The sequence below is a fragment of the Taudactylus pleione genome, unplaced genomic scaffold (genome assembly GCF_031769625.1).
Source record: "Taudactylus pleione unplaced genomic scaffold, aTauple2 ptg000510l, whole genome shotgun sequence".
In the NCBI taxonomy this organism is placed as follows: Eukaryota; Metazoa; Chordata; class Amphibia; order Anura; family Myobatrachidae; genus Taudactylus; species Taudactylus pleione.
The window spans coordinates 3233648-3246043 of record NW_028284912.1 but is presented as its reverse complement, the minus strand read 5'-3'; the positions used below and the strand labels follow the sequence as shown (position 1 = coordinate 3246043).

The window sequence follows — 12396 nt, the reverse complement described above, 5'->3', positions numbered from 1 at the left end:
GGGCGTCTTGGCACGCACCCTCACTTTCACAGAATGGGATGTTTTTACACAGCATCATTTATACCAAAGAGCAGGAGATAAATACATTTGGTACAATGCTGTGCTTAAAAAGTCATGTCAAGCTACTGTTTGATATCAGTACATGATAATATTTAATTCAGGGGCGTAGCTAGGGTAGTGCGGCCGGTGCCATCGCTCAGGGCACCACAGGGCAGGGGGCGCTGTTTGGGCCTGTGAAACTTCTGTTTATTATCATTCTTGCTTGTAGCTTCCTGTTATTTCATCCCCAGCATCTCCTGGCCTCTCCTATCTCTTCCCTGGCCCTTCCCCATGAAGCCATGGCCCTTTTTTGGGTGCATTATGGGCCTGATTCAGACCCGGTCGCGAGCGCTGAGCGCACGCAACCGGGTCGATGGTGGCCCAGAGCGCATGCGCGAGACCCGGATAGCGACGGGCAATCCGTTGCTCCGGGTCTCGTACCAAAGGGGGCGTGATGTCGATGTTGAGTGACAGCGCGCCCCCTTTGGTGGGCGGGCCAGGGGGGTGGCTGCCCAGACGGAGGCGTTCCCATGAGAACGCCTACCGTCTGGGGGCGGCCCCACTGACATCACAAGTGATGACAGTGGGAGAGCTTTCGGCTCTGTTTGAGCCGAAAGCTCTCTGGGGCTTGCGGCCACGAGACCCTATCACAAAGGTCTCGTCGCAAGCCCAATGGTCACAATGGTCTTGACCATCGTGACCATCATCATGGCCGCTCGCTATAGCTGTGGGTGGTCACCCACAGCTGTGCGAGCGGGCAGGAGGCCATTCTAAAAAAAAAAATGACCGGCCCTGATTCAGAGCGAGCGCTCTGTCAGAGCATCCGGCTCTGAATCAGGTCCTATGTCCCTTTGAAAAATGAGGGGGGCGCCAATGCTCTTTCTGGCACAGGGCAACAAAAAGTCTAGTTACGGCTCTGATTTAATTCATATGACCCCACTTTCTCTCCTGTGCAGCAGGGTGCCATGTTAGGAACTGAGCAGGCCGAGTGTGAGTGACACCTGGGCAGACTTGAGTCAATTGATGGTGTCACTGAGATTAACAGACTACAGTTGCAGCTTGTGTTTTACAGATAAATGTATATGTGTATAACTATATAGGTTACAACATTTACAAAAAATGTGACAAAAGATTATAATAATTATGACACAGGTGATCTGTGTCAGGATGAAATTACTTCTAGGCTTGTTACTATGACACAATCACAACTGATGCATGTGCAGATTATTAAATGAGTTTATTATGAAATATTTGTGGTTTAGTATTTGTAATAATGAAAATACAATACACGACCAAGATGAACAGATGTGCTCAGAATGGCTGCATGTAAAAGTAGAAATTTCCACAGCCGTGACTACACAATATAGCACCATGGCCAAGAGTATGTACTGGGACAATATTACAAGCCAGTGGATGTTATCGATGGGAAGCTGCTTATAAAGGGGCATGTAGAAGGGTCTAGCGGCACATAAGAGACATGTAAAGGAGTCTTATGGCACACAAGGTGCAGGTGGAGGGAACTGTTGGTATATAAGGGGGAGAGGTCTGATGGCACACAAGGTGCAGGTGGAGGGAACTGTTGGTATATAAGGGGCCAAGGGGGAAAGGTCTGATGGCACACAAGGTGCATGTGTGGAGGATTGATGGCACACAAGGGTCATGCCGAGATGACTGATGGTACAAAAGGGGCATTTGTAGACAACTGGTGGCACATAAGGGGCATGTGTAGATGACTGGTTGTAATTAAGGGGCATGTGGAGAGGGCTGATGGCATAATAGGGGAATGTGGAAAACTGGTGGCAAAAAAAGATGCATGTGGGAACGTCTGAGGGGCAGAGGCATGTGGAGACAGCTGGTGGCACATAAGGGGATATGTGGAGAGGACCGATGGTATAAAAGGGGCAATCTGAAAATAGATTGTGCACCGCCCAGAAATGCCCATTTCATAGATATATTAATTTTCACCTACTTTTTGTAAAGCTTCTATTTTTTTCCAGGTACACAGGAGATGTCAATGTGTGGTATAGCAGTCACCGATATACCGTCTCTGCACTGCAGAGGACACTGGTTTCTGTGCAGCATGGCTGTTATTGCGATGCTGAATGTGATGTATGGCCGTTACTGTATTCTGTGGTGGTTGTGTTATTTTAAACCTTCACCGATATGTTTTTATGTTCTTAATAATTGAGGCATGTACACACTATTATACTCATATCATATATAAATATATTTTGTGATGCTTTGATCCCACTGTGTCTTGCACTACAGGTGGTACAGTATCGATGATCTTATCTTACAGTAGAAAAAAGCATAGTCTGCCTGTCCTGTCTGTGTTCTATATCCTGCTTCTGCCTGTCCTGTCTGTGTTCTATACCCTGCTTCTGCCTGTCATGTCTGTGTTCTATATGCTGCTTCTGCCTGTCCTGTCTGTGTTCTATATCCTGCGTCTGCCTGTCCTGTCTGTGTTCTATATCCTGCGCCTGCCTGTCCTGTCTGTGTTATATATCCGGTCTGTGTTCTATATCCTGCGTCTGCCTGTCCTGTCTGTGTTCTAAATCCGGTCTGTGTTCTATATCCTGTGTCTGCCTGTCCTGTCTGTGTTCTATATCCTGCGTCTGCCTGTCCTGTCTGTGTTATATATCCAGTCTGTGTTCTATATCCTGCGTCTGCCTGTCCTGTCTGTGTTCTATATCCTGTGTCTGCCTGTCCTGTCTGTGTTCTATATCCTGCTTCTGTCTGTCCTGTCTGTGTTCTATATCCTGCATCTGCCTGTCCTGTCTGTGTTCTATATCCTGCTTCTGCCTGTCCTGTCTGTGTAATATATCCTGCGCCTGCCTGTCCTGTCTGTGTTCTATATCCTGCTTCTGCCTGTCCTGTCTGTGTTCTATATCCTGCTTCTGCCTGTCCTGTCTGTGTTCTATATCCTGCTTCTGCCTGTCCTGTCTGTGTTCTATATCCTGCGTCTGCCTGTCCTGTCTGTGTTCTATATCCTACTTCTGCCTGTCCTGTCTGTGTTCTATATCCTACTTCTGCCTGTCCTGTCTGTGTTCTACATCCTACTTCTGCCTGTCCTGTCTGTGTTCTATATCCTGCGTCTGCCTGTCCTGTCTGTGTTCTATATCCTGCGCCTGCCTGTCCTGTCTGTGTTCTATATCCTGCTTATGCCTGTCCTGTCTGTGTTCTATATCCTGCTTATGCCTGTTCTGTCTGTGTTCTATATCCTGCTTCTGCCTTTCCTATCTGTGTTCTATATCCTGCGTCTGCCTGTCCTGTCTGTGTTCTATATCCTGCGTCTGCCTGTCCTGTCTGTGTTCTATATCCTGCGTCTGCCTGTCCTGTCTGTGTTCTATATCCTACTTCTGCCTGTCCTGTCTGTGTTCTATATCCTGCGTCTGCCTGTCCTGTCTGTGTTCTATATCCTGCATCTGCCTGTCCTGTCTGTGTTCTATATCCTGCTTATGCCTGTTCTGTCTGTGTTCTATATCCTGCTTCTGCCTTTCCTATCTGTGTTCTATATCCTGCGTCTGCCTGTCCTGTCTGTGTTCTATATCCTGCGTCTGCCTGTCCTGTCTGTGTTCTATATCCTGCGTCTGCCTGTCCTGTCTGTGTTCTATATCCTACTTCTGCCTGTCCTGTCTGTGTTCTATATCCTGCGTCTGCCTGTCCTGTCTGTGTTCTATATCCTGCATCTGCCTGTCCTGTCTGTGTTCTATACCCTGCGTCTTCCTGTCTTGTCTGTGTCCCATACCCTGGGTCATGATACTTAGAGGTCCCTTTGAGGGAACAATAAAATGTGTTCTGCGGCTGGTTGTCAATTTTTCAGCAGGCCCCTGACATTGCATTATCCTGGTCCCAGTCCGACACTGCTTACTCTTCAGAGAATCGAGGGCTCTCCCAGCAAATTCAGGAATACAATAAATACTCCGACAATTAGCTATCTCCTTTTCACTGCTCCGGAAAGGCAGTGCTAGTGCTTCCTGCGTGAATTAGAGTTCATAATAAATAGACCCCATACAGAATGATAATAAATAGACCCCATACAGAGTGATAATAAATAGGCCCCATACAGAGTAATAATAAATAGACCCCATACAGAGTGATAATAAATAGACCCCAGATAGAGTGATAATAAATAGACCCCATACAGAGTGCTAATAAATAGACCCCATACAGAGTGCTAATAAATAGACCCCATACAGAGTTATAATAAATAGGCCCCATACAGAGTGATAATAAATAGACCCAATACAGAGTGATAATAAATAGACCCAATACAGAGTGATAATAAATAGACCCCATATAGAGTGATAATAAATAGGCCCCATACAGAGTGATAATAACTAGACCCCATATAGAGTGATAATAAGTAGACCCCATATAGAGTGATAATAAGTAGACCCCATACAGGATAATAATAAATAGACCCCCTACAGAGTGATAATAAATAGACCCCATACAGAGTGATAATAAATAGACCCCATACAGGGTGATAATAAATAGACCCCATACAGAGTGATAATAAATAGACCCCATACAGAGTGATAATAAATAGACCCAATACAGAGTGATAATAAATAGGCCCCATACAGAGTGATAATAAATAGACCCCATATAGAGTGATAATGAATAACCCCATACAGGGTGATAATAAATAGACCCCATACAGAGTGATAATAAATAGACCCCACACAGAGTGATAATAAATACGCCCCATACAGAGTGATAATAAATAGACCCAATACAGAGTGATAATAAATAGACCCCATACAGAGTGATAATAAATAGACCCCATACAGAGTGATAATAAATAGGCCCCATACAGAGTGATAATAAATAGACCCAATACAGAGTGATAATAAATAGGCCCCATACAGAGTGATAATAAATAGACCCCATATAGAGTGATAATAATAGGCCCCATACAGAGTGATAATAAATAGACCCCATATAGAGTGATAATAAATAGACCCCATACAGGGTAATAATAAATAGACCCCATACAGAGTGATAATAAATAGACCCCATACAGAGTGATAATAAATAGACCCAATACAGAGTGATAATAAATAGGCCCCATACAGAGTGATAATAAATAGACCCCATATAGAGTGATAATGAATAGACCCCATACAGGGTGATAATAAATAGACCCCATACAGAGTGATAATAAATAGACCCCATACAGAGTGATAATAAATAGGCCCCATACAGAGTGATAATAAATAGACCCCATACAGAGTGATAATAAATAGACCCCATACAGAGTGATAATAAATAGATCCCATACAGAGTGATAATAAATAGACCCCATATAGAGTGATAATAATAGGCCCCATACAGAGTGATAATAAATAGACCCCATATAGAGTGATAATAAATAGACCCCATACAGGGTAATAATAAATAGACCCCATACAGAGTGATAATAAATAGACCCAATATAGAGTGATAATAAATAGACCCCATACAGAGTGATAATAAATAGACCCCATACAGGGTGATAATAAATAGACCCCATACAGAGATAAAGTGGGGAGGTTACCCAAAGCACCCAGTCAGAGTCTGTCTTTTCATAGACTGTACTAGATAAATGTCAGTTAGAACGTGATTGGTTGCTTTGGGCAACTTCTCTACTTTATCTGTCTTCAAGACTTGATACATCTATTGGTATAACCTATTGGTAGAACCTGTATGGTGACAATAGGTTTTAGCCAGCGCTGATTTAAGGGGAGGGGAGATGGAGCAGCACACTGCTGCACTGTGCAGTGTTAGAGACGTGCTCAGCGCTGCCTCTATTACTGCACAGCAGCCACCAGGCTGGGCAATAGGACTCCACCGGACGCAAGTTACAAGAACAGCTGCTCAGGACTCCTGTTGCGACCATTGGTATCTCGCTGCAGCACAGCGGCGGTGCACCCACAGTTGCTGCAGTGTCACATTCCGGGGAACCCGCCAGCACCTGTGAAGGAAGCTCAGATGACTCCCACCGGTGACCTCTGTCCTTTGCTTCAGTGAGTGACAGCACCCCCGCCACTGCTCTAGTATAGGGGATCGCTATGAAATACCGCCGGACGCATGTTCATATCCCGACGCTGGAAGACCGGCAGTGAATTTCCCGACAGGTAAGTATTTCTACTATTACTAACCTAAACCCCCCCAACCCTTCCTTCCCCGCAGCCTAACCCTAACCTCCTCCCCAAGTGCCTAACCCCCCCCCTTCCCCGCAGCCTAAACCTACGTCTTCTGGGGGGTGCCTAACCCTAACCTCCCCATGGGAGTACCTAACCCTAAACCCCCCTTTCCCTAGCCTAACCTTAACCCTCCCGGGGGGATGCCTAACCCTAAGTCCCCCCCGGGAGCTTCTAAATTAATCCTCCCCCCCTGCGGCTGTCCGCACCCGGATTACCTTCGATTGGTATGCCAGACGTCGGGCTCCCGACGTAGGCAAAATGACAGGCGTCGGGATCTCAATGCCTGTCATTAGACCCCTGCCGGGATTAGACAGTCGGGAAGCCGGCGGTTGGCATTTCGACCGTTGGCTTCCTGACTGCACCCCTAGTATAGGCAGCTGAGTCCTGGGCAGCACCCATATACAGATCGCACGTCACACAGCCTAGCAGGAACACACACAGCCAACCCACCACAGCTGCCGATTCAGGACCATGGTTTTTATCTGGGGTTACAACAGAGCAGAAGGGTCCCCATGGCTACTACAGAGCCACAGGGGTGACCAGTTCAAGACTCTTCATCATCCATGAGAGAAGTCACCTCTTCTGATTCGTACCTGGACTATACATTCAGTTTGGATTTTCATTAAAAAAGACTTTACCAGCCGTATCCTAGATTCACCTCATTCCCTCCCCCCCAATCCCCACCCCATTGTGGGTTTCCCTAATGTTTTCTGGTTTTTACCCTGGGAGTGTTCATATAGTACGATAACAACTATTTTCCAATCCCTTAACCTCCATTACATAGGTCCTGAGAGCCACCAGTACAATTAGTACAAGCTCAGGACATAAGTATTCCTAGCTACTCTTAATACGGATGATGATTGGTGGCGGGCCGGATTATGATTGGGGGTGGGCCGGACGATAAGTGGGGTTGGGCTGGATGATGAATGGGGCGGTGCTAACAAGAGAGCAGGGCCATAGGAGTGGGGGTGGGCCCTACTGTCTTAAGTGCCCCAGGGCCCTTGAAGGCTTAGGGGAATATTAAATTAGACGCTAAAAGTCCCGTACTTTTCCCATGCCGGACTTTTCGCCGACATCGCTGGATTTCCATGCGAAAAAGTATTGCGCGCATCCCCACTCAATTAGAAATCGGTGAAAACGGCACCCGACAAAACGCAAACAGGCGAAAAGTGCTGGAAGATTTGGGGAAATCAGCCTGACACCCCCCAAAAGATGCAGTGACATTGGGGATCACTATAGATACCCCCGAATAGGCCTGCTGAAGGTATTTGGGGTGCTTAAAAGATCTCAAAGCGTCTTTGCACAAATGATGAAGAATAGCATTTAGCATTTTTTTGGGTTGAAAATAACTAGTCCCATCAAATTTGGGGTACATGAAAATGGGTGCCAGCATGGTTAAAAGTCGCAAAAGTGAGGTTTTAATAAACGTGAAAAACTCACCTTCAGAAAGCACCCGTAATAAAAAAAACACCCCCATACTTGCAGACCCCCCCCAAGTCTATCTCGCTAGTTTTTAAGTTTGTACCCCAACTTTGTATTCTTTCGCCCCCTTTTTCAAAGTGAATTTTTTGGGTGTTCTTTTAATTTTGTTAGGATTTTGTTGATGCAGTTTACCTTTGGGGACCTGTCCTAAGGGTACAGGGTGGTTTCCCCACCTTTGCACCCCGAAACCGCAATTGTGCACTTTTTTTCGACAGCTATTCATAGGCGAAACTTTTCCGCCGGGTACATTGCAAAATTACGTCACCGGCGAAACTTTTTCGCCGAAAACAGCTTTTTGACGCTAATTGAATACGGCCCTTACTCCGGCCCTAGTGTCAGTGGAATGTGAAATTGAGCTCAGTCCACACAGATGTTCTGAACCAGGCGGGATGGATTATTTGGTAACAGATTTTAAATACAGGGTTAACAGCGGTGGTATCGTAAGTGGTTACCAGCAGTAAGCACAGTGTTAACAGCGATACAGTAACAGTAATGTGTGTGGCAGCTGTAACACAGGTCTCTACATAGGAGCTAAGTACTGCACGTCTTCTGGGATCGGAAGATATTTACACAGTGAGCGTAAATGGCAAAAGTGTTATTCATTCAAGATGAAAAGAAACAATACGTACTGAGACATTATTCTCCGACATTAAATACCGTTTTCCATTCCAGCCAACATGGGTAACCAAAAACCTCCAATAACAGAGCTGTGCCCTTATTATAAAACTAGGAAAACAATCCACTCGCCCAGGGAATCCGCTTTTGTGGAACAGAGGAAGTCCTGCCGGGCATCGGTTATAAACAAGCGGGGTGCAACTGGCACGAACAGTTACACAATCATGTGCCCAAAGCCATTTTCAGCAACACATATATGACAAGAGTTCACTATCAGTATATAGGCAGATAGATTTGTTTCCTTGCAAAATAGCTTTCATGTAGTATGATACCTGCTTGCCTATGAACTACTGTAGCCTGTGACAAGAGCTGATTGATCATACCATAGTCTCAGGGGCAAATCAAGAAATTGAGAGGAGATGTCAGGGCTGTAACTAGGGGTGGGCCAGGATGGCATTCACCAGGGGTGCCCATCTGCTACACAGTGAGGGCGAGCTTCCTTACTGATCTTTTTGCACTAGTGTTTTTAGCATAGAGATTAGCTCATTATCATTCTTACTAAATCCTGCAGGACAATGTTTAGCGAGATCATAAACTGGCATAATGCCATCTGTTTTCTTAGGTGTAGGGGGCATGACCAGCTCATGGAGGGATGTGACTAGTGCTTTAGAAAATCCCATCTCCCTACAAAGCAATACTGAAGCACAAGACCACTTGGTGTGGTACCGATTCAGTATGGATAGCAATTGCGATCGCAGCTGCAATTTCGTACGGCACACAGCTGCGAAAATAAGCTAATGCCTGCCACAGCCCAGCCAGCATAGAGACGCTTTCTCACATCCGCAATACCTCGCACTCCGGTGTATACATCGTTACCATTGACGCACATCAGCTCCGGCTCCTGGCAATTCCCCCGCTGCTCAGTCAGTCAGGAGCCAATCAGCGGCCGCTCTACAGTTAGCGTCCACTGATTGGCTGCCGGGCCCTGACAGTTCACACTGAGCAGCCAGGAGCCGGGTAGCGGTGTATGTGGTCACACACATACACCGCTAATATAAGTGTCTGGTCCGGGTGCCCGTTTGTTTTTTTGCCAAGACCCGGGGATGCTATAGAGACCGGCGCCAGGAAGGAGGTGAGTATTGTTTTGTTTTTTTCAGGTAGCCCAATTTGAATCTACTAGAGAAGGGAACCGAGCACCGGGCAATAGGTAAGTATGTGTGAGTGAGGTAGGTGTATGTAATAAAGTTATACTTGACACGGTGTGTGTGTAGTGGTTTTTTAACAATTTTTTTTACAGTGGGTGTACGGGTGCCGGCTGCCTGCTGGCACTGGTAGTTCCACTAGTGCCAAAGGACAGGCATGCTGGCTTCTGTAGTTCCACGGTAAAAAACAATAGTTTTACACTATTGACAATACTATTACTCCCGTATCCACAGCCCAGGGGTGTTTGGAAGAGCCCCGGGCTTCAGACTAAGCCTTGGGTGTCGGGAGAGGGAGACCCCTTTATTGGGGGGATCCCCATCTCCCCTGAGATCCCCGGCTTGGGCTGACCGGCTTGGGGTGCGACTGCTTTGGCTGGAGTGACTCAGTTATAGGGTCTCCTGGCTCTGGCATTACATCCCAGCCGGATTTGAGGTGCTGGTTTTAAATATAGGGGGAATCCTACACAATATTCCCCCCCCCCTATTTTTAAAAACCAGGACTGGCTCAGCAGCCAGGTGCTGGTTTCTAAAATACAGGGAGGACCCTATTCATTTTTTTCCCCATATTTTTAGGAACCAGGTCTGGCTGAGCAGCCCAGGGCTGGTTATGTTTTTTTGGGGAAACCCTATGTAAGTTTTTATTAATTAACCCTTTTTTTACAAGTGGACCACAAAAGCAGAATACAGATATCTCACTGTTATGTGCAGGCTGCTTGTTCAGGAGAGTTAGGCAGAGAAAAGACACTGCAATCTGCATTCTAAACTTGCTACTCGAGGGAGAAATCTCGATCTGCTATCGGCCATCTCACTCTCAGCTAAACTCACTTCTTAATAAATTTGTGAGTTTCAGAAGCCTCAAATCACCCGAGTTTCGGCGATGCTAATCGAATTGAAAAAAAAACTCGATCAGATTTGATTATTAGTAAATTAACCCCCAAGTGTCTTTATTGTCCCAGACCGGAACAATTTTTCATTGCGGTGGCCGCCATTTGCTGTTCCGGAGCAGCGCATCGAACCCAATCCACATTGAAAGGTTTGCCTTGCACTCTATAGAGGTATGAAAACTTGCCATGTTTGCGGGGTACCGGAACTGACTGATATGTGCGCAGCTGAGCACTGTGGCAATGGCACATCGCCAGTAATTCACTCCACATGAGTGTGACATTATCGTTTTCTATTTATTTCAGGTGTATTTTGCAGCCAGAAAAGGGAGTACTATTCTTTATTTGGCTCCAAAGTCTCACAATATGAATATTAATTATTATTTTTACAATATCTCATATAATTATAGTTTAATAAGATCCTCAGGATAGGGACCTTATCATTATACACAATGCCAGACAATGGACTATTTTATATTGCCCTGTGTCATATATTACTGTCTGTGTTGTATTTTGTAAAGCACTGCACAACCAATGGGACTACAGTATATGAATAAATGTGTGAGGACCCCCCCTGTTTTGGTTTTGGATATGGATTCATCTTTGTGTTTTGGTTTTAGGGCCTGATTCAGTCCCGCTAGCAAATTGCGGCCGCTCGCTGCAAAAAGGGGCCGGATATTTAAATTAAGCGCTCGCACTGCGTCTCGTAAGGACGCCCTGTATGTCTTAGCGAGCCCCGGAAATAAGCGCTCGGTATTGTATAAAGACGCCCCCTTGCCACTCACAGCACTCCGAGCAGTTCAGGGTAAAAAACAAGCAAGTGACGTGTTCAATGACGCTACTTTGCTAATTATGCACACCCATTAAACTCAGTTCTGATGGTCAGACACGCCTGCGTTCACAGTACCACTCCCCCATTCACAAGCACCTTCCCCTGTTACTATCCACAAACGGCGCAATCTGTCACTCATACCACCGGGCAGTCTTTTCAGGATGAGCGAGCAAAATCCGATCGCTCGTGCTAGTTTGCGCACGCGCACTGTGACTTATACGCATGCACAGACAGGCGACCATCGCTCAGAGCGAGCGAGCGCAACTTAGCGTCCAGGTCTGAATTAGGCCCCTAGTTTTGCAAAACTATCCTCAAGTGCTTTGGTTTTGAGTTTGGATAAAAAACAATAAAAAAACTATTAAAAATCGATACAAATCAATAAAAACAGCTAAAATGTCTGAATCCAAAACCCGAGTTAAGTTTATAAATCTGAGTTCCGAACAGGCAACAGATCCAAACCGTGACTCAATCGGAACCTTGACTCGGTTCTAATCGGAACCCCTAAATTCGGTTGTGTGCAAATTTCAGAAATCCGGACCCTCACATCTCTAATGAAACATTTACATACATACATATCTGATAGAAAATATATTTGCATACAACTCTCAGTTTATAAGTGCACCAGTATTTCTCACCTTTGGGCCCAGGTATAATCGTGTGCGTTGAGCAGATATCGGAAGTCGATCGGTTCTCTGCCTCGAAAGCGGCGACGTCCCCCGGGAACAACACAAGTAAAGTAACAAACACACTTAGCTGAGGCCCGGTCACGCACATCGTGTTCGGTGGTTGCTGGAAACGTCTGATGTCCAAGTGGCTGTTAGTAACAATAAAAGACAACTCATTACTGCGACCAACTAGGACGGCAGAGCATTTTATCTCTGAGGGCTCTGCTCAGCGTCAGGAATATTTATCCTGCCCTGACAATTGTTTACATTCATTTATCTCTAGATGCTCAATGCTGTGGACACTGATACATGGGAGAACACGCTGACGGGCTCTTCTGCCTATTTAAACTTTTAGCAGAACGTCTCATTTACAGAGAAGAATGAAAATAATTTAGAATAAAAAAAAACAAAAACAAATGTGGGAACAACTGATGTCTCAGCGTTACACAGGACTAGGGTCGTATTTATATTTAATGCAGTTGGCACGTT

At 45.7% G+C, this 12396-nt stretch overlaps 1 protein-coding gene across 2 annotated transcripts in view; it reads right to left on the bottom strand.

Moving 5' to 3' along the window:
- The window catches only part of COLEC10 (collectin subfamily member 10), a 527644-nt gene that overhangs the window by 471172 nt on the left and 44076 nt on the right, over positions 1–12396 (bottom strand). For both annotated transcript variants that reach the window (XM_088450188.1, XM_088450187.1), the window contains exon 2: positions 11878–12056. In XM_088450188.1, coding sequence (XP_088306314.1) covers positions 11878–12016 — 139 coding nt within the window. In that variant the 5' untranslated portion in view covers positions 12017–12056. The remainder of the gene's footprint in view (positions 1–11877; positions 12057–12396) is intronic.